Source organism: Argentina silus (assembly GCF_951799395.1).
Source record: "Argentina silus genome assembly, chromosome: 15".
NCBI lineage: Eukaryota > Metazoa > Chordata > Actinopteri > Argentiniformes > Argentinidae > Argentina > Argentina silus.
Genome location: NC_139669.1, coordinates 11,423,638 through 11,446,788, shown reverse-complemented (window position 1 = coordinate 11,446,788; position 23,151 = coordinate 11,423,638). Strand labels below are relative to the sequence as shown.

The following is a 23,151-nucleotide window of genomic DNA, read 5'->3' as shown; positions in this document are numbered from 1 at the left end:
TGACAGCAGTGGGAAGCTCATTCCACCAGCGGAGCACCAGGACAGCGAAAAGCCGTGACCGAGTAGCGCGGCTGCTGCATCCACGATGAGGCAGCAGTGCTAGGTGGCGGAGTGATCGGGCAGGGGTTTGGGGGCTGAGCATTGCTTGCAAGTAGGGAGGGGCTCTTCCATTCTCTTTCTCTGTTCTCCCAGCTCAAAGTTGCTGGCCTTGGGGGAAACCCACAAAGTGCTGGAGGAGTGTCCAGGTCTTGGATAGCACCATGTTCCTCTGCTTCTTTTCAAGATAAGATGTGGAGAGGAGAGAACAGGGTAGTCAGCTAGGAGAGACTGTGCGTTTAGTGAGAGAGAGAGAGAGAGAGAGAGAGAAAGGGAGGAGAGAGAACTTATCAAGGCCATGCGGGTGCAAGTGTAGTTGGTCTTTCTTAGTCATCTGTCCCTCATATGGCAAACAAGGTGGGTCACACCGTGTCCTGCATAGCCTCATGCAATGGAATGCAGATGCAATGCCCCAATCCACACAACTCCAGGAGGTGGCCACAGAGAAGAGAATGCATTAGTGTACACATAGACACCAATGTGTGTGTGTGTGTGTGTGTGTGTGTGTGTGTGTGTGTGTGTGTGTGTGTGTGTGTGTGTGTGTGTGTGTGTGTGTGCGTGTGTGTGTGTTTGTATGTGCTTTCGTGAATTCCTTTCTTATCAAGGCCATGCTAGTTCATGTTTACCAAGGCGGTCCAAGTTAATACACCTCTGTAATCTTGTGGAACCATAGCCAAGTAAGTGAAGAGTTCAGGCTAAGATAACTTTTCCCTTCCCGTTTTGCTGGCCCTCATAGCAGTAGGATGACCATGATTTTCATAGTCAGGTAATAAAATCTATTTCATTGACATAAAGACAGTGGTGCCCAGATTAATTACAGAGGATTCTCCATATTCAGAATACAGAATGACTCAGATCCTATCTTCTCCATATATAGCATAGCTAAATCAATGAATGGAATGCAACATGCACTTGTGCAGGCAAAACTCAACCCCTCCTCCTCACTTAAAAATATATAACCACATTTTAACTACCATCATGTTTCTGTGTTTTTCTTATTTAAAGAAACTGGATTAATTACAACAAATATACACAAACGTCCGGTAATAATGTCACTGTTGACAGGCCAGGACTATGGAAAACTGTCTGGAGCCATACAGGCGATGAGCATTGTGACTGCCCCTGGTCTGAGCATTGATTACTTTATTTTATGATGACTGATGGATAGATGATTCACTTACTTAAACAAATGTATTTGTTGTAAGTCGCTTTGGATAAAGGCATCTGCTAAATGCCATCAATGTAAATGTAAATGAGTAAAACTGGCTATCATATCTGCCGGTGACAAAACTATTTTTCAAAGATATCAATACATCTCTGGTATCACTCTACTTGGGAGTACTTCTAGAATGCATATCAGGTGAGTTTGAATCTAGATTAGATTAGATTAGATTAGATTCAACTATTGTCTTTGTGCAGATGAGTCCAATCACCGTTGTATCTCACCAGAGGAAGATATTACGTTAATTAGATGATGAAGGGGGATTGTAACTCTAGAATCACATCATTCCAGGATCACTACCAATGCGTCTTATACAAAACACAACCAAGACAACATATGTGGAAATCAAAGAGCACTTTATCAGGTACAAAGGTACAAAATCAGTCAACCTGATAAATAAAGGTTTCAAATAGGCATTGGTTCCAGATAGCCTTGACTGTGTGGTGTCCTGGAATGCATCCAACAGGTGTCCTGGAGTGTGATGTCACACCCTGACCACAGCCTTGCCGATGTTGTCTCCCTTTAGCATCCCCATGAAGGCCGCAGGCATGTTCTGGAAGCCATCAGTGATGTGTTCCCTACACCTCAGCTTACCCTGAGGGAAGTACACAAAGACACAAGCACAGACCAGGTTATACATCAGGGCTGGGTATTGTCAACCTCATGATACAATATGTTTCATATCACAATACAAGAGTTACGATTCAATACATATTTCAATACAAGTTGTATTTTGTTGTATAATGTGTGTCCTTGTGCTGTGTTGGAAGCTAGGGAACCAAATATGAATGTACAGTTGTTTACCCTGAAAAGTGGACAATAAAGCTTTTGAACTTGAACTTGAATAGGTGTAACTTTAAGTTGATGTACTGTAATACATCAGCCTATATTAGAAATACAAGACAATGCTGAAGAAGTAAAGTTCCAAAATCTTTGATTAAACATCTTACAGTTCACATGGAGGAACACTGCCCCCTACAGTAGATGTACTGTAACTGTACCTTCATCCAGGCCAATAATGTCAGGTGGCATCACATAAGTAGTACAATAATGGTATTACTTTTAACAGTGGTAGTACATCACTGGTAGTATGTGTATCAGTTCTATAATATAACAGTATCGTATAATACTCCAACTGTACCTCCTTCATCCAGGTCAGCAACCTCCTGAGTGACTCCGGGTGTTTGTGTTCCCAGCGAGGGCACAGGAACCCCTCCATCTTCAGCTGCTTGAAGATCATATGGCTGTGCACGTACGGCCCTGAGACATTACACAAATGTAAATTGTAATAAAAACACAATACAATATGTAGATGTTAATAAATACAAATGTCGAGTTCAGTGTGGTCACACTGCCCAGAAATACGACACAAATATTTGTTGACGCATGCTGTATAGATAGATAATCGGCTGGTGTCCGCCCATGAGGTATTGTATTTCCTGTGATAGAGTGCTGCACCTGTCTGGGGTATGGTGTCGTTGTACAAGGAGATACTCCCACACACAGCGATCCTGCCAAACTCTCTCATCTGTGGCATCACTACGCTGGAGAACTCTCCCCCCACCTGGAATGAGATAGAGAGAGAATGAGCTTTGATAAACACTCACTCAATCAATCAATCAATCAATCAATCAATATCTCTCTCTCCCCCTCTCTCACATTCTCAAAGTAGCAGTCGTATCCATTGGGCGCAGCACTCCTTAAGGTCTCTTCCAGTGAGGCGATGGTCTTATAGTTGAAGGCGTGGTCATAGCCCAGCTCCTTTAGATAGGCCACCTTAGGATCAGTCCCTGCACAGCCCACCACTGTGCAGCCCTGAGAAGAAGAACACACACGAACACACACACACGAACACACACACACACACACACACACACACACACACACACACACACACACACACACACACACACACACACGTCACAATTGGGCAAGTCCTCAGCATGTCGCAAGTCTTAACCTTCAAGTCCCGAGCAATAATGGGCAAGCCTCAAGTCAAGTCCCAAGTTCCAGAGCTCAGATCTGTGACAATTGACAAGTCCCTAATATCGGCGTTCAAGTCCTCAAGTCAATGGTTAAGTGTTTTATTCCATATTCAGGTTATATTTTCTGTTTTCCTTACACTAAGCCTACTAGTGCATACGCATACATAATAAACCTAACAGATCACAATGGAGCAAGTCTATGGTTGAGAGGTCTGTCTTGGCGGAGAGGAAACATTCGCTGAAACTCTTACTCAGAGCACAGATTTTCATGCGCCAAGTGTTGAAAATATGATAGCACATTGCTCCATTTCCCCTGTTTCCATCCTGCAACTCCCGGCTGTGCAGAACACAATTGAATGGTTATTTCCCATATGCGATTCTCTCGAGTCATACAGCTCATGTCCAAGTTAAGTTATGAGTCATTGACGCTCAAGTCAAAGTCAACCGTCAAGTCTGTTTTCTTTTGGCCCAGTCAAGTCTCAAGTCGCACAATTTGAATCGTCACATGACTAGAAGTCCACATCTCTGATAACAACTAATGTAATAATGACGCTAAAAACATATGCCAAAAAAAAGCACCATCGTCATCACAATGACGCTAACGACTGGAGTCATGATCACCGACATTAAGCCATTAGTGTACGCATCAGCACATGAACGTTGTACCTTCATCTTTGCGATCTGGCCCACCACTGTGCCGACGGCTCCGGCTGCACCGTTCACCAGAAGAGTCTCTCCCTTCTTTATCTCACACACCTCCTCTAAGCCGTACAAGGCGGTCAGACTACAGGGTGAGAGAGCAAGTGTGTATATCATCATCATCATCATCATCATCATCATCATCATCATCATCATCATCACAAACATCTGTTTTTTAGTACATGGTGGGGGGGGGGGACTATCACCATCACCTTCACTACTATTACACCCCCTCTGTCAGACAGGTAGAGAGAGAGTGTACTAGAATCGTCAGCTTCATCACCATCACTAATATCAATCCCTTTTGTGTGTCATCTTACCCAGGCATGCCTATGGCCCCCAGTGCTTGGGAGAGGGGGATGTCCTGAGGCCAGTCAGGCAGCACCGGTGTCAGCTCTGACCCCTCACACACCCAGTGGCTCCTCCAGCCACACATACTGATCACATGGGAGCCCACGGGGAAGCTGGGGTTACAGCTCTGGACCACCCTGAGAGGCAGAGGAGTTAGTGTGTACGTGTGTTTGTGCATGTCAATATGAAAGGGTCTGTTTGTATACACTACGCTGTAATACACTACACTATACTGTGTGTGTGTGTGTGTGTGTGTGTGTGTGCAAACATTTCCCTTACTTGGCAACTTGTGCTCCGATCATCACATCGCCCTCTTTCATGCGGGTCACGCTGTAAGGCCTGGGAGAACAGACACAATAGATATCAAATCAGACATAAAAAAAACCCAACTAATCATCAGTGGATCAACTCGGACACACTCTCTACAAATAGCCAAAGACTTCACCAGATCCATCACACACACACACACACACACACACACACACACACACACACACACACACACACACACACACACAGTCATGATGACATTGCTCCAATTATTATTGGAAGGGTTATTATGGGATGTTGCGTCTATGCCATTGCGTGAGGCTATGTAGGCCAAGGTGTGACCCACCTTGTTTGCCATATGAGGGACAGATGACTAAGAAAGACCAAGTACACTTGCACCCGCATGGCCTTGATAAGTTCTCTCTCCTCCCTTTCTCTCTCTCTCTCTCTCTCTCTCACTAAACGCACAGTCTCTCCTTGCTGACTACCCTGTTCTCTCCTCTCCACATCTTATCTTGAAAAGAAGCAGAGGAACATGGTTTCCAGGGGAAAAATTGTATGTTAGGTTATTATTTTCAGTGTAACAGTATCTGTGTCACAGTATCACGATGTAGGATTCACATCTAAAGTTGCCAACCTCTCTCTGAAAAGAGGTACAGAGGCATGACGACTCAATAGATAGATAGACAGACAGATAGAATGAGAGACAAGCCTTCTGCAGTGCTACAAACCTTTCGACGGACAGACAGACAGGTGTGTTAGGCAACACTGTGACACTAACCTCATATACGGGTCAACACTTAGGAACACAGCCTCCAGGAGAACCTCTGAAAATACATAACAGAAATCAAATATATCACACACTGTACAGTACTGTCCAAACAATGTCCACCATATAAGAGCAACACAAATACGTTACAGTATACGTCAATAGACATGATCCACCTTTGAAAACACTAGGATGACAGTGGCAATGTCTTCCTATCTGTTTTGTGTCGGCCATCTGTACACGTTTCCTTTGACTTTTCCTAAAAGTGACACTACTCATGCACGCTTAATCACCCATAGCAACAAATCAACACATTTATCCCCTAACCCTATTAGGCCTACCGCAATACAGTAGAAATACTAAGAGGATTAGCAGTTGTTGTTGTGGTTGTAGCTGCAGCCAGTACTGACCCCCATGTTTAGGCACCGGTAGCTGCTCCTCTCTCAGCTCAAAGTCGCTGGCCTTGGGGAAACCCACAAAGTGCTGGCGGAGTCTCCAGGCCTTGGATAGCACCATGTTCCTCTGCTTCTCTTCAAGATAAGATGTGGAGAGGAGAGAACAGGGTAGTCAACTGGGAGAGAGTGTGCGTTTAGTGAGAGAGAGAGAAAGGGAGGAGAGAGAACTTATCAAGGCCAAGTGCAACGGCCTTTCTTCGTCAACTCCCCTTTGTGTACGTCTCTGTGGACTATTGAGACCAAAGTTGCCTGGCTATCTGTCCCTCCTATGGAAAACAATGTGAGTCTCGCCATAGCCACACGCAATGGCACAGACGCAAAACCCCAAATAATAATTGGAGCAATGTAATCGACAGTGTGTGTGTGTGTGTGTGTGTGTGTGTGTGTGTGTGTGTATGTTACTAAATGCCTTACTTATCAAGGCCATGCTAGTTTATGTTTACCTGGCCGTTCTTAGTCAACTCCCCTTGCATGCCTTTGTAGTCCATTGAGACCAAAGTACACCCCCCCCCCCTCCCCCCCCAATCCACACAACTCCAGGAGGTGGCCAGAGAAGAGAATGCATTAGTGTGTGTGTGTGTGTGTGTGTGTTTGTATGTGCTTTAGTGAATTCCTTTCTTATCAAGGCCATGCTAGTTCATGTTTACCAAGGCGGTCCAAATTACCTCCCCATGTACCTCTGTCTTGTGGGACCATAGCCAAGTAAATGAAGAGTTCAGGCTAAGATTTCCCTTCCCGTTTTGCTGGCCCTCATAGCAGTAGGATGACAGGTAATAAAAAAAATATACTGACATAAAGACAGTGGTGCCCAGATTGTCACTGTAAATACAGATTCTCCATATTCATAATACAGAATGACTCAGATCCTATCGTCTCCATATATAGCATAGCTAAATCAATGAATGGAATGCAACTTGCACTTGTGCAGGCAAGACTCAACCCCTCCTCCTACCTTAAAGGTAACCACATTTTAACTACCACCTTGTTTCTGTTTTTTTTTGTGTTATTTTAAGAAACTGGGATAATTACAACAAATAAACACAAACGTCCGGTAATAATGTCACTGCTGACAGGCCAGGACTATGGAAAACTGTCTGGAGCCATACAGGCGATGAGTAAAACACTGGCTATCCTATCTGCCCGTGAGTTGAAGATGTAATGTAACGGTTCGGGATTTGGCAAGGTTAGGCACAGCGTTGTTCTACAGCATTGCGTAATAACGCGGTAGCCTACTCCCATTCCGAGCGCAATATTAGAGTCAACTCATTCCGATGAGCACGTTGCATCAGAAACGAATTCCAGATATGGATATCTAAATCCAATAGCCTACCGTTCTGTCAGACGTCGCGTTCTCCTCGTTGAATAGACCCCCTCAAGTCTCCAGCACTCTCAGAATAGAAGATCCGTAGTTTTGATATGAGCTGTGCACTTTTATCCTGGTCTTGACGAGGTCAAACGTATCTTCAATCAATCAATGAATTATTAACGACATGAGACACTTCATGGTGTCCACAAAGAGGTCACGTGAGAAAACATCTCCATGGTGAAACAACTTTGTTAAAGAGCTAAAGAGAAGGTGCAGGTTGGCGGAAAGGCAGTGGAGAAAACAGCAAATTACAGGTTCACTGTGGCATTTATAAGGAAGCAAGAGCTGACTAGAATAAGGCAGTGCGCGCAGCAAGAAAAAACATTTCTCTGAGATGACTAGTGACAATGCTGGCAACTCTAGAATATTGTTTTCAACTATTAACCAGCTGCTAAATCATGCCGCTTCTACTGACCTTCTCTTACAAGCCTCTGCTTCGAAATGTGAGGAGTTTGCCAAATTCTTCAATAATAGAATCATAACCATTAGGGGTGGGATTACTGACACTGGTGACACTTGTAATAAAACGCGTAATAAGCATGTGACAAACGGGCTATGCTTTTAAACAGCCATGGGAATCTAACTCCCTTGATTGTTAGAGGTTACAAGTCTTGGTGTTATCTTAGACTCTGATCTGAGTTTTAATTCTCACATTAGCAAGGTGACCAAGACGGCCTTTTTTCATCTGAGAAACATTGCCAAGGTGCGGCCGTTTTTAACTCAGCGGGATGTTAACTCTGCTGCTGGTTTATTGAAGGTTACTATTAAAACCCAAAAGAAAGTAAAGCCCCTAAACTGTGAATTACGGTACCTCAAGAAATCAGGGAAGCAGACTCAGTAAACATCTTTAAGCGCCAGTTGAAATCTCTTCAATTTAGCTTTCAATTACCTTTGTATATATGCTGCTATCTGCTGATTTCATTGTATTGATCAACTATCTATGCAACTAGATTGAGTGATGCTGCTTTTATTGTATTGATTAATTATGTTATAGTTGTTTTTGTTTTTAATCTGCTATTGCACTGTATTGTACAGCACTTGGTGGTGTTTTGGTTGTTCTCGTTTTTTAATCTGTTCCTTTTTCTTTCTTTTGCACAGTATTGTACAGCACTTTGAGCTGCATTCTTATGTATGAAAGGTGCTATATAAATAAAAGCTTATTTTTTATTTTATTTTATAATGTAGATTAGTAAGAAACTGCTGGATTCTTTAGATTCCCTTTCCCTTCCCTGTGAAGGAATGTGGATACCATTATAATCCAGTAGATGGCAGTAGAGACTCACCCTGACATCTGAGGAAACCAATGACGTGAAATTGTCGCTGCAAAAGCTTGTCCCATTATGTTTCCTTTCTCTGTCAGTTTGATCAGGAATGGCAGCGTGGTCTCTGTGGACTTCATAAATGGAATATGAATAATTGAGTTTGTGAAGTTAGAGATTGCAGATGGCACTCAAGCTGTTATTTGTCTTGACGTTTCTGATTGCCTTTACTCTTTAATGGGGACATTAACCATAAAAGCAGACTTTCCGCATCTCATGGAAGTTGTAAAGAGGCCGTTTTTTTCTGTTAACCCTTTGATGCACAAGCTATGCAAACCCCTTCTAATGCACAACATGGGTCAAACATGACCCGTATTCATCTCCTATGTTATTTCATTCATGGCTGAGTGTTTCTTTGCTATAGCTTTTGAAATCAATGTATTTCATCATTTAATATTCCAAGTATTCATTAAATATATTGTTTTTTATTACCACAAATGATTATTTTCTTACTTTATGAACAAAAACAGTTTTTGTATTACTACATCAAGTTTACACACATGGGTCAAAAATAACCCATGTATGCAAGTATGCTTTTAAAAAAAGACATACTATAATAATAATTTAGTTAAAATAATTATTTTAGCAGTGATTTGGACCAAACAATAATACCATTTAATACAATACAATTTAATATTTGAAATGTGTTTATTTGTCACTTTGTCACACATAACATACACATATCACTGATAACCGATAACACTGATATTGAACTGTAGTGTATCTGTAGTGTAACTGTAGTGAACTGTGGTGAATGTGACCAAATAAAAGGAGATAAAACTGATGAAATAAAATCACATGGGTACAGCGCAAACTGCCATCTCAGTGCTTCCATGCCTCATAAATGTCACAAATGACAACTACATGTTTGTGCTCCTTGCACACAGGCCTGGTGCACTGGGAACACCAGCTGCTGACTTTTCTGTCTTTGACAGCTGGGCAGATCTTGCACCTCTTCCTCTTCACTTGGCCCTCCTGTCTGATGCCCTCAGACAGGAGGGTCCTGTGGTGGCTGCGTTTTTTTTTTATCCCACATCTTCCCATTGCCTCTGTAATATGCTTTTGGAGGTGGGGCGTGCCCTCCATGAGCCTCTTCATATGTGGCATGACAAGCTCTTTGCCCGGCTCCTTGATGAATAGCCGCCATGCATTGGTCACACCACCCATGTAATCAGGGTGTTGTGCAGTGAAGTTGGTGTAGGCATTGAGGGTGGCAACATCCAGCACATTGTGCCAGAGCACCATGGCCCGCCTCCGTGTTCTCTGCTTACATGAGTAGGTGCGAACCATCTGATCCACTGTGTCCACTCCTCCTTTTGTTTTGTTACAGTACTGGATCACTTCTGGTTTCTTCTTCACACTGTTGTCATCCACTGCTTAGTGAATACATAGGGGTCATTTTTGACCCATGTGTGTAAAATTGATGTAGAAATACAAAAACTATGTTTGTTCATAAAGTAAGAAAGGAAAAATAAAAATAATGATTTGCGGTCATCAAAAACAAGATATTTAATGAATACCTAGAATATTAAATGACAAACTACATTTATTTAAAAGATATAGCAAAGAAACACTCAGCCATGCATGAAATAACATAGGGAATGAATACGGCTCATTTTTGACCCATGTTGTGCATTAGAAGGGGAGTGATACAAAAAAGATTTTTATTCAAAAAGTAAGAAAGGAAAAATTAAAATAAGGATTTGTGATTATCAAAAACAACTTAATTGAGGAATACCTGGAATACTGAATGATGAAATTAATTTATTGCAAAGATATAGAAAATAAAAACTCAGTCGGGTCACTTTTGACCCATGCTGTGCATCAAAGGGTTAAACTGCAGAGATTACTTCAAGACAATGTTTGGCAGCTGGCACGCACATATGATGGAACAAACCATATTTGGAAACCTCGGCCTTCCTGATCACATATTTTCCACATTTAGGAGCAAGCCCCCATTGTGTAAATTTTCAATAGATCAAACCGTCTTTGATACCTGTACATTATCAAATATACTTTTGATTGTGTTGGATGAGTCAAAGGCGTGGACCTATTGACATCACTTACTGTAATTCATCTCTTATCTGAAAACGGATCATTGTCCATTATGTGGGCAAATGGTGTTATCAGATATCATATTACACAACCCCAACCCCAGTAAGATCATCTTCTCTCTCCATCATTGCACAATGGAGTTGACTTCCCTATTCCAAATTAGAAATTTATTTTGAGTGTCATAAACCCCAGATTTTACTGCTCACAGTTCCTCACAAGACAAGACAATAAAATAACACACTTTAATAACCCATTCTTAATCAATTGTTTTAATATTGTAGATAAAAGATGTGACAATGAAATCAAACAAAGAAAACTGGGAAACTTCATTCTCATGTTTTTGTTGGTGACGGTGTTTTTTTTAGTTTTTTTTTTACATTTGCATACACTAGTGTTTTCAGTAATAAACCCATACTACAGATCTTGGAACGATTTAAAGTAGAAAAACAAGAACAAAGCATAAAACACCCCCCCCCCCCAGGATAATATCTATTAGAAAAACAAACAGAGTAAATAGATTTTGGTCATTTCAAACAGGTAATGCCTCAGACAGACAGAAGGCTACTGTGTATCTGTAACAGGGGAGGCTGGTGGAAGCAGAAATCAGAGGACAGGCTCATTGTAATGCATGGAATGGAATTCCATTCCATGCATTACAATGAGCCCGCCCTCAGATGTCTATGTCCACTGACCTGTACCCTCAGTAGAGCTGGAGAGATAGCCATCCCCTTGGAGACACGAGGAGAGCACAACCCCCGTCCTTCAGGACCACAGAGTCCACACGTTTGCATGTCTCGCTGGTGTAATGAGGCAAGGTCAAAACCCCAGCAGAGCAGACACTGTGGCCCTGACACAGGACTGTAGCTCAGTGGAGGTGGGTGGACGTAGAAATCAGAGGAAGGGGCCATTGTAATGCATGGAATGGAATCAGGAATTCCTCATTCCGTTCCATGCATTACAATGAGCCCCCGTCCTCCGATGTCTACCTCCACCCGCCTCCGCTGCTGGGATGAGCGCTCTACCTGAGCTGGCTGGGCTTGTGCGTGCTGTGCTAGGAGCTCACCCACTCCTTACAAACAGTCTCATGTCTTGTCTAGAACAGGGCACCCACACACACATATATACATAAGACTGCATCTCAATGGCCCAAAAAATGCCTCCTCTCCTCGCATCGTCACCTTCAACTGCAAGGATGTAGAAGAACTGGAACAATGATGGCAAATAATTCCTGGCGATACAGAGGTATCTGCCACATTGCTTTCACCTTTCCAGTGGTTTTCGGATCAATGCAGACGAATGGAAAGGAGACACGGATAGCAGGCCTCTTAAGGCTTATTGAGGCACACCGCTTAGACATCTCTCTTCACAGAACATGGCTACAATCGGCCTTTGATATCAGCCTTTGATACCAACCCCTTTAAAGTGCTGGATACGAGCTCTTCACTCACTCCAGGTCCCAGGTGGGTGGACTGCGTCAGCTAGACTCGAGTGTGCCTAGTTCAGGGGAGGCTGGGAGGTAGAAATAAGGGGGGGATGGGCTCATTCAATGAGCCCTGTCTTCCGATTTCTACCTCCACCAGCCTCCCGTTACCTAGTCACTGTACATCATTACTGTCCTGAATGGGATGGTCCTCACTTTGACTTGTGCACAGGGGGGAAACAAGAGATATCAAACAAACAAAAACACAAACAAAGTGCAATCCTCTCCAGGACCTGAAGTGAGAAGCTACCCCCCAGACACAGGGACGGACAGAGGTGGAGATAAGAAGTGTGCGTCAGTGGAGGCTGGAGGTAGAAATTGGTGCATGGGATGGAATGGCATTTTATCTATCATGAATATCATTCCTCATTCCATTCCATGTATTACAATGAGCCCCCCCGTCTACCTTCACCAGCCTCCACTGGTACACACACACACAGACACACACTGTACTGCATAAACCTGACAGTGGTGCTCATGAACACTGTATAGGTGTACCATCTGTCTCCAGTAAGAGGTTTTTTGTGAAGAAGGAAAAGGCAACTGACTTACAGGCACCACCATGTGCTGTAATTAAGAACACACAACCCCATCTGAGGTTGCGTCTGGCTACTGATTATCATATTTGGATGCGTAAATGATTATATATATTTTTTTAATATATCTTAGAAAAATATATCCATAAGAAAGGCCACAAAGGATGTCTACCGTCAATAGAACAGCGTCTTAATTTTTCAAGTTCTCAATAATTTCAAATCATTCATTCGTTTGTTTAAATCGTAATGTCGACGGTCCACCTTGAAGAGCGCAGACGCGAAAGTATAAAGTAAGGTATCGAAGACAAACATGGCAGTCGGTTGCCATGGTAACGCCTTTGATTGACATCAGATGTTGTCCACACACACAAACACACGCACACGCACACAAACCTCTTCACGTTGTCACTGTCTCTCGTCATGGACTTAATAACTTATTTTGTCTGCGGCTATTTACAGTTCTAGGGAAGAGCAAGGACAAGAGGAGGTAACTTGACGTTAGTTAAAGTTTGAAATGGGGTTTGTCAGACAAATATCACACCTGTTATCTTATCAGGCGAGTTGACTGAGAACATATTCTTATTCTCATATATATATAAAAAAAATCTATGTATCAATTTCTTTGCTAATCTGGACATTTAATTTGATTGGGGCTGTAAAGCAAAATCCTGCTGACATTCTCACGGTGGAAGATTTGTATGAGACAACCACTCCCTTCTCTTCCACAAACCGCCACAGCACACTGAGAGCAATGTTTCGTCTGAAACAGGTCCTTGGTTCCAACTGATTAAAACATACATACATTCTTGTATATCCCATATCTCAATTACCATGAAACAAAAAAACAAAAAAGAAATTGCTGGGTGGCGCGGTATTTGATATTTGACATCATTCAAGTACTCTTTGTTTGCAGCTCATAACAATCCTTCACAGACGGGTGGAGAGAGAGAACCCAACACCTCCAGTCTTCTCCCTGCTCTCCTGATCTTTCACTTCCCGAAGTTGCCGAAATCTGCGAAGGCATCCTGCTTGGGTTGCTGGACCATAGCTGGGCTCATCCCCATCCCTGGCATGCCCATCCCCATGCCCATGCCCATACCCATGCTCATAGCACCAGGCATCCCCATGCCCATGTTAGCCTGGGGCACACCCATGTTCATGCTCATCCCCATCATGGCTGGGTTGGGCGCCATGCCCATGCCGGCACCAGGGTGCATCATGGGAGTTGTAGGCGGTCGGATGGGCACAGGGCTGAGGTTCATGCCGGCGAATCCCTGGGAGAGCATGTTGACGGGCGGCAGGGTACCTGTGTTACCAGTCACAGGAAGGACAGGGTTGGAAGAAGACAGAGCTGATAAACATCAAAGAAACACTAAATCCAAAATCACCCCAATGAGACTAAAGTGAACTAGTTCCCCTCAAATCCTATTCTTAAGCCCTAAGACTGATTTGGCAAGAGGGTTTGGCAGGAGTGCCAGTCTAGCTCCATGTTGCCTGACGTGGGCCTCACCTTGTTGGAGTGTGTTGAGGGTTGGCTGGGCGGGCTTGGGGGGCTGCATGCCTGGAGAGAGGAAGTCCAGGCTGATGTTGACTGAATGGTCGGACCAGGTGGAAGGGAGGCCAGCTCTGACCCCAGGACCCTGAACACCCTGCTGCTGGGGCTGCAGCAGACCACCCATGGGAGGGAAGGGCTGGGAGGTAGACGCAGACACAGACACAGACACAGACACAGACACAGACACACACACACACACAGACACAGGTTCATAAGTAAATCAGAACATAAGTCTATCAACAACAGATTCCTACCGACATTGAGGGCTGGTTTCCTGGACACAGATTAACCGTAGTCCTAGACTAAAAAGCATCCTCCACTGATTTTCCATTGAAAGTGTGATTTTAGTCCAAGACTAGGCTTAATCTTTGTCTGGGAAACCGGCCCTGAGAGTACAAGGGGGCTGCTGTACAACACCATGATTTAGAAACTAAAGCCCCAGTGATACTAAGAGGACTCCACCCTTCCCTTTCTCTTGACCCACATAACACAGAGATACAGTTAGTTAGGCTGTACTGCCGTCTCTCCCGAAACTCATCTCCACACAACATACACACACCACCTAACTAGAATTAACAGGGGAGTATGAAGGGGGGCAGAGGGAGGGGGAGGGGGGGGGTTGTCTCCAGCAAAACAAAAACTTGCCATTTTTAAGTAGGTCAGCCTTTTAACATGCAAATGTCGTCTGTGTAGAAGGCTTTTGTTGAGTTTTAATGGTTTTCTTTCTGATTCCTTCTCATTCTGTCTCTCAGTGAGGGGGGGGGGGGGGGGGGGCATAGGAGGGTCTCTAGGGGAGGGGAGCATCTGGAGATACTGCATGTGAACCCTCTCTCCTATCTCTGCCATCGTGACTGTTCCTCTGCTCCAACTCTATTGTGTGTGTGTGTGTATCATGTGTGTACCTGTGAGAAGGGCTGAGGCATGACCGTGTTGCTCAGGCTCTGCGTGTTGCTCATGCTGAAGTTGAGGCTCTGGGAGGCGGAGAGGGTCTGGGTCCCGACTGGCCCCATCAGGTCAAACAGGTCAGCCGAGGGGGGACCAGGGGCCGGAGCAAGGGCAGGGCTGGCCATCACACCCCGAAACAGGTCACTCGCGCTGGGGTTCAGGGGCTGGGCGGCGGGGGCCGGTGGCTGTCCTCCAGGAAAGGCGTTCCAGTCCCCAAAGTCTGCATTCCCACTGGAAGCGGGAGCTGGGGGGGAGAGAGGAGATGAAGGGTAAATTATGTTAGCAAAGGCATTATGGTGCAATGCATCTGACTACTGATGTTTCAATATGTCAAGGTCCCTCTGTCTGCCCTCTGCCCCATGTTTCCCTCCCCTCCCTCCCTCTCTCTCTCTCTTGATCTCCCTGTCATATATAACAAGACTTGAGATGTGTCTGTTCTTGTTATGCAGAGCAGGTAGTAGGCTCCATATGGTCTCTTCCTCCCTCCTTCCCTCCCCCCCTCTGAATATTCTATCGCTTGTCTGTACACACACGCACATGCACATACACACACACCTAAAGTCATGTGTGTCAGGCAGATATAACTCACCAGGTCCTGAGGAGAGGCTGACCGAGGCTGCAGGAGAAGAGAAGTCAGCAAATCCCCCGATCAGATCTGAACACAGAGAGAGAGAGAGAGAGAGAGAGAGAGAGAGAGAGACACACACACACACACTTTTAACAACTCAATTGCAGAGGTTGTCAGTCCTCCAGTGTCAGGAGGAATGAGGGGTGGGGGGGCCCAAACAGCTGTTCAGCCCCCCCCCCCCCCCCCATCACCACCATTGGGATTGCTGCAGGAACATCTGGTGCACTTAGGTGTGCCCCCCGCCCCCACCCCAACGTTCAGTGCCTCTGTTTCGTCAGACCATTTTAGCGTGCATCCCTTTCATAGGAGACAGAACTAGTCCCCAGTAGTCAAGGGGAGGCTGGTGGAGGTAGAGATCGGAGGACAGGCTCATTGTAATGCATGGCACAGAATGAGGAGTGATATACCTGATGCCATTCCTCATTTAGTTCCAATGCGTTACAAAAAGGCCGTCTGCTGACTGGTTCTACTGTGCCGTCTGTACCTGTGGGTGCAGTCTTGCTGGGTCCTGTGTCCACCATCAGCAGTTCAGCTAGGCCGCTACTGGAGGGCTGAGACACTCCAGAGGACGGGGGCTGGACACAGAGAGAAGACAAGATGAGGACACGCACGCACACGCACACGCACACGCACACGCACACGCACACACTCAGACACTCAGACACACCTGTCGAGCGCTGGTGTCAGGGCTCTTGTCTCCGGTGTAATGGGCCGCAGCACCCAGGTCCACTGTTTTCGACGGCACCCCGCCTCTCTTCCGCGTCGCCGTGGTTTCCGTCGCCTGGACGATCTGGACGCTCTTGGTCGTCACGGTTTCCTCCTCGTCTTTGAACTCGGACCTGGCAGACTGGCCGTTGCGAGACGGACGACCCCGCTCCTCTTCGTTGTCACTGCGGGCGAGACGGCGGCGGTAAACGTGCTGTTTAACGTGACGTGTTGTTGTGATGAACGCACCTCCTCATCTCCAAGAAAGATTTTTTTTTTATTTTTTTTTATTACCAGAGAGCAACAACACATTTGACTCTCTGGGATCTAACCACCTGCAGGGAACTGCCTTGCCTAGACTTGTCTTGTTTCTCTTTCTCATCTTTATCTCCGCCTGTCTCTCTCTCTCTGACTGTGTCAATTCCCTGAGAGAGAGAGAGAGAGGGGGGTGGGGAGTCCTCCTTACCTTGTTCTGTCGGGGGAGTCGTCCCTCTCCTTCTTCCTGAACTTGTTGATGGTGTCGTCGATGGTGCTGCCGATCTTGTCGCTGATCTCGCCCAGCTTCTCGCTGAAGGGGAACTGGCCCTTGTTTCTTTCCCAGTCGTCGTCCCACTTCCCCCGGCCGCTCTCGCTCGAGTCATACCTGTCCCCCGCTGGAGGGGGGAGGGAGAGGGAGGGAGGAGGACGTGAATAAACAAGTTGACTATTGAGAACATACTGTCGGGGGGGGGAAGGGATCAATGGATTAGTGTGTGTGTGTGTGGGTCTTACAGTAGCCTCTGAAGCCTCCTCCCATGGTATCCGAGGACACACCGATGTATTTGTCCTTGTTCTTCTTGGCCTTCTTCCTCTCCTCCCTCAGCCTCTCGTCGTCCTGGACCAAATCCACCATCTCCTTCACCTTCTGACGCACGTTCACGCCCTGGTCCTTACCGTTCTCATCTAGAGAGAGAGAAAGAGAGGGAGAGGGAGAGAGAGAGACAGAGAGAGAGAGAGAGAGAGAGAGAGAGAGAGAGAGAGAGAGAGAGAGAGAGATTATTTCTGTAATCATAAGTAGTGTGTTGTTCTGTCTGATAGGATACCAGGCAGCGGTTTTTTTCTCTGTGGTTCTGATGACCAGTAGCCTGGTTGGAACACCACAGTGGTTGGGTTGGGTTGGATTGGATTCCCATGCGGGCCAATGTGTACTGAATACAAAGTACCAAACAGTCAGTCAGCATAAAGACAATATCAGCAGGGGAAAACATTTACTACAAACAAAACCCCCAGGAAAAGGAAGCCCTCCTTGTTTGTGAACAACACCTTGCAATTGCACGCACGCACACACACACACACACACACAGACACACACACATAGTGGGGTGAGCAGGAGTGAAAGCAGCTTTGGTGTGCAGTGCGTGCGGTTTTAGTGCCTGTGGTCTAAGCAGTGCTTAGGGCCGACATCTATTCATTAGAGCTAAGCTAACACTGAGCCCATTGTCTCATACTAAACAAACCTTTTCATTACACACACACACACACAGACACACACACACACACACACACACACACACACACACACACTTGAAACAGAGACCTGGCCTGGTCATTTCCCTATCAAAATAAAGGTTAAAAATAAATAAAAATAGATTGTAGGTAAGGTAATTAATTTATTTTTGTGTGGCCCCTTATGCCACACACTCAGGAGGAAGAGGAGTGAGAGAGAGAGAGCGAGAGAGAGTGAAAGTCAACAGGATGTACTTGCCTACAAAGTGGTAGCTCTCTAGGGATCGTAGGTCATAGATGTGCTCCCTGGAGCTGGTGACGACTCTCTCAGAGCCGTTCCTGATCAGATGGGCCAGCAGCAACAGAGACTAGGGGGGGGGGGGGGGGGGACAGCTGTTAGAACCTGGAGCTCAATAAGCCCCTGCCTTTGTTATGTCACGCTTACAACAGGTTATAGCTGCTCTCTGACCTTGTAGACTCTCCTCCAGTTCTTCTTGTTGTCCCTCAGCATGCGGGCCCACAGCATGTTCATCACCTCTGGGAACTGCTCGTACATAAACGTGCATCTGGGGGTAAAGAGGGGTGGCCCAGTGAAACAGAAGTCATTTCAAACAACTTTATTTGTCCCCTTGGAGCAAATTCTTTGAGGATTACAGCAGTACTCCAGAGTTCACACATGACACATGACTTTTCAGACAGTGACTTTTCTATTGTCACTTCATTGCATTGTCACTTTATTTCGATTGTCACTTTATTTTGTAGTTGTTGCTTGTGATATGAGCTGCTGTAATGCCTTAATTTCCCCTCGTGGATCAATAAAGTACCTATCTATCTATCTTTATGGCTTACGGTTAAACACTCATATCTGAGATTGTTTTATCACCCAACACTAGAAATGATGTGTGTGTGTGTGTGTGTGTGTGTGTGTGTGTGTGTACAATGACGAGGCAGACATTTCTAGCAATCGATTGCTCATTTATAAAGAGCTTTTCACAAGGCCGCTTTCCATTGCATGAAGGGATACTGCAAAGCCACACAGACTGGGCTCCCACTGTGGAGCGGTGGGTGAGGAGTGAGCAGTGGCTGTTGTAAAGGGTGGCCTCTCACCTGGAGATATCGGCCATCTGCTGTCCGGAGGGTCCCCAAGGGTCATCGTTGGTGGCCTCCCTGACCTTTGACTCCACCTCAGAGTAGTTCATCACCACATTGGTTCTACAGGAGCAGAGAGACCGGGTCAAAAGAGGAGAGAAGCATTTCCAGAATTGAGGTCAAATATATTGAGGTGAAACTGATACAATCTTCTTTTTTTCCCCTCTTACATCAGGGATGCCATGCAATACAACCCAGCAGGCTGGTTGAGGTCAGAAAAACCTGTTTAGCCCCACAGGGACATTGTCGAGAAAACGACACGAAAACGTCTTGAGTTATGCTGATAGAGAGGTCAGATAGTGATTCTGGGTGGAGTTGGGGCGGAGCTGCTGCCTCTAGGGGAATGAAGGGCGGTGGTCACCCTAAGCAACCGTGTATCAATATCAGTGCTAGGCTATCGCAGACTAGCCCAATCTGAAATACAATAGTCATACACCAAACATGCATGTTTGATACCATTCCTCATACCGTTCCAGGCATGACAACGAGCCCCATCCTCGGATTTCTACCTCCACCAACCTCCGCTGTCATACACCAAAACCTAATAGTTTTAGCTAGGTACCAACATCTCAATGGCTATGCAGTTGAACTGTTTTAGCCTAATCAAACACAGCTTCCCAAAAACTAAACTGAGAAGCTTACTGTTTAGTTTTGAAGACCTTGGGAAAGTGGCCTATTTATAGTTGACTTTATCAAAAGCAAAAAACAAGTCATTCAAATATGGTGCAAGAGGCTCAACGAGGTCAAACACGTTTGGTGACCCGAGGAAACTGCCGAGCAATGACGATGACACAACAAAACCAAGAAAGCGATTCATTTCATAACAATCAATCCTCCGTTTCTCCTCGTACAGTCAAACCGAAACCACACACAAACATGCACTAAGCTGTTGAACACAGCGGGCATATAGCCTGTCACTGTAGGCCAGATCAGCTGCACAGCCAGAGCCACCAAAATGGGGAAGGAAAAACAAAGTTTTTGGACATTGATCGAAGGTCAGACTTGGTCCCCCCCCCCCAGCTTGTACTCAGAGCCTGTGTTTCTCCTACCATTGGAAAGGCGGGGCTGCCCCCCCCCCCCCCAGAACTCAATAGAACATTTTGTTAATAGCAGCCCTGCATGGTTTATTTCAGGAACTCTGTGCCCTGCCTAAGAAAAGACTGAAGGGAAACACTGCTTAAGACATACAGCACAGTGGTTTAAGTGCAGGGCCATATAGCCCCTCCTCTCCACTGCCACATCAGCACACACACACACACACACACACACACACACACACACACACACACACACACACACACACACACACACACACACACACACACACACACACACACACACACACACACACACACACGCCCCTGAAAGAAATGCATTGATGGGCAGCTAAGAAGAGAGGAGACACGCCTGGTTCTGGAATCAGGCCCTACTGACAGTGCTGGAGAAGCAGACACTGTCTGCCTGGTTGTGACTGTGTGGTAATGTGAGGCCTAGGCTGAGTGTTGGGACCAGGAAGCTGGCGCACAATGTTCACAATCTTAAGAAATAATTAAACTAGATTTCTAAAATATGGTAATGGTTTGCAGTACACGTTTAACTAGATTACCAGTATGTAGCCTACTGTATGTCAAAGCACTTGGGTTAATTGAGCCTCCCTCTCTGTGCTTAAGGCTAGGATGAGGCTATTGTAACAAATGACAATGGGTGAGAGACAAGCAAGAGGATACTAAGGTGATGCAAGAAGCAACTCATCTGTTATCTCTCTTCAGTGGCTGCATTTGTCTCAGATAACAACTTCAAACGGAAGTCTTAGATTTTGTCACTGAGTGTGTGTGTGTGTGTGTGTGTGTGTGCGTGTGTTTCTGTGAAACATATTTAGCAGAAGGCTTCCATTTGAGGTGCTAGCCTGCTTGCAATGCACAATCATTTCCTTCTCTGTGATTCATCTATGTAAAGTAGGCTGCTTATTCAGTTTGGCATAACCTTAGCATTTCTGCTTAACTTGGAGTATAATAGATACTCACTTAGCCTAATTCATTAATTTCCCATATATTCTATGCACCTATGAAACAGCTGATACTGGCAGATGCCTTGTTACTTTTGGAGGACACATTGTGAGTTTTTAAAAGATGTTGGTTTGGACCGGATTTTGGCGGCTCACTTAGAATGAACTAGCATGAACAACTTACAATGTTTCGACTCGTGGCCTAAATGTCCCTGCTAGTACTGACCTATCCATCTCTGCAGCAGACAGTTGCACACAGAGTGCATACAACCCGGAGGAAACTTGTATGGCAACTCTTCGCTCTCTCCCTTCACCTGGCTCCAAACTCAGTCTGCTTCACTTCCCTCCCTCTCCATTTCTCTCTCTCTCTCTCACACACACACACACACACACACACTGTCTCTCTCTCTCTCCCCCTGCAGAGATCACACCACAGGGGAGACGAGTGGAGGGGACTTGACTTTTAGGAGGAATGCATTCTTGGAGAGAGACTCAGAGCTCCTGCTGTCACCAGAGATTTCCAAGCCAGCCGTTAAACGTTTGAAGTGGAGAGTTGTGCAATAGCATTCACACACAGCCCTACAGTAGGCCTCTCTCGTCATTACCCAGCAGTGGGGGCGACAGTGAACCAGAGCCTATGAGAGGACAAAAGACACAATGCTACAGGTGTGGTTCTCTCTCAGAGGTGGAGCCATTATACCATTCAGACCACTGAATTGCTGCTGACCATAAAGGAATAATCTCGTTTATTACCACAATAACTGTCATGCATAGTCACTGTGTTGCGTCACAAAAGTTCTGACCTTTCTGGTTCTAATAATGTAGCCAGTTCCCCGTCTTCTTTTTGATAAGCCAATAACTAGTGTGTGTACAATGTCCAAATAGCCCAATCTATTGTTGCATTTACAAGCCAAAGCTTATCCCTAAGTTGCACTGTACCAAAATCATTTTAGCCATGTGGTTGATAAATGGCCATTATACAAAGACCTTAGGTGTGAAATACAGTAAATAGTGTTCAGATTATGACAGTCCTGTCATAAAAGAGAGGCACAAATGAAATAGGTGTCTAGGTGGTTGTGGTACCAGCTGTTATTGACATGAAAAATGTTGACACCCGGAAGTCGGCTTGTCATGAATTCATTCAGGTAGCTAAGCTAACTAGCTAACTATCAGGCTACAACCCACAATACATCAGAATGGACAGATAGAACAGTATATTTGGAAACTTTGTGACAGACAAACTGTGTTGAACAAACTGTGTTGTTGCTGACAAACTGCCTAACATAAGCAAGCCAGCGACAGATGAGCTGTCAAATTAGCTAGCTAACCGGGCTAATTTGCTTTACTTGTCGATGAAAGAAGTGGCTAACGTTAGACAAGTTGAGTGATGATTTGCTCGAAACTTCTTTGTTAGTATAGTTCGAAACCATAAATGACATATGTGAAAATTGACGGATGGCAAAATGTTTGATTTGTCCCGTGCTTTTCCAATGGTCACGAAGTGCAATCTAGCTAGATTGCTAACTAGCTTGCTAACGCGACGTGACGTCAAAGTTCTGGGTACGTGTCTCTTTCAAACAGGTAAACCCGAGTCCTCAAAACAACATGAAATTCATCTCGAATACTTACGCTTTATCAACCAACTCCCTGACTTTCCACATGTTCAGCATCTTGGCTCTCTGAAGAGGGGCTATCCGCCTCAGTAACCCTTATTCCAGTCAGATAAAAAGCCAATAGCTCGGAGAGCTGTCACCGAAACCAAACCTTGAACTCTGCAAAGTAAACTATTCACCTCTCTCTCCAAGGCAAGGAGGAGCGCACGCATTGGGCAGGACAGGTTACTACGGAGATGTCCTTGCAACGTCACCGAGGAAATGAATGCGTAATGCAACATTGGAGATGTAGTTTCCTGCATACAGTGGATTAAAGAGTGTAAATGCAAAATGGGAATTAGTTCATAGGATTATAGTCCGGTAGGTGAAATTCAAACAAGACTTTGTGTTTGAAAATATTTTTATTCTATTCTATCTCTCAGTCCCTTTCATGACTAACAGTGTCATTTCAATTAAACACTGA

General features: G+C 45.2%; 2 protein-coding genes across 2 annotated transcripts; both read right to left on the bottom strand.

The window, feature by feature from the left end:
* Positions 1-1,744: 1,744 nt before the first annotated feature.
* On the bottom strand, positions 1,745-7,313 carry LOC310815775 (prostaglandin reductase 1-like). Its single transcript, XM_083685697.1, has 10 exons — positions 7,178-7,313; positions 5,803-5,922; positions 5,405-5,450; positions 4,633-4,692; positions 4,323-4,490; positions 3,970-4,087; positions 2,978-3,133; positions 2,777-2,882; positions 2,460-2,578; positions 1,745-1,913 (listed from the first exon to the last, which is right to left on the bottom strand). The coding sequence occupies exons 2-10, from the start codon at positions 5,906-5,908 to the stop codon at positions 1,803-1,805; spliced, it is 990 nt and encodes a 329-aa protein (XP_083541823.1). The 5' UTR covers positions 5,909-5,922; positions 7,178-7,313; the 3' UTR covers positions 1,745-1,802.
* Positions 7,314-10,840: 3,527 nt separating this feature from the next.
* On the bottom strand, positions 10,841-22,868 carry clint1a (clathrin interactor 1a). The gene is made up of 12 exons (XM_083686181.1): positions 22,705-22,868; positions 19,029-19,133; positions 18,391-18,487; positions 18,181-18,289; positions 17,208-17,378; positions 16,903-17,089; positions 16,399-16,621; positions 16,216-16,306; positions 15,693-15,758; positions 15,061-15,347; positions 14,114-14,294; positions 10,841-13,909 (listed from the first exon to the last, which is right to left on the bottom strand). Exons 1-12 carry the CDS (start codon positions 22,743-22,745, stop codon positions 13,593-13,595), a joined length of 1,875 nt encoding a protein of 624 aa, XP_083542307.1. The 5' UTR covers positions 22,746-22,868; the 3' UTR covers positions 10,841-13,592.
* Between the last annotated feature and the right edge of the window lie 283 nt (positions 22,869-23,151).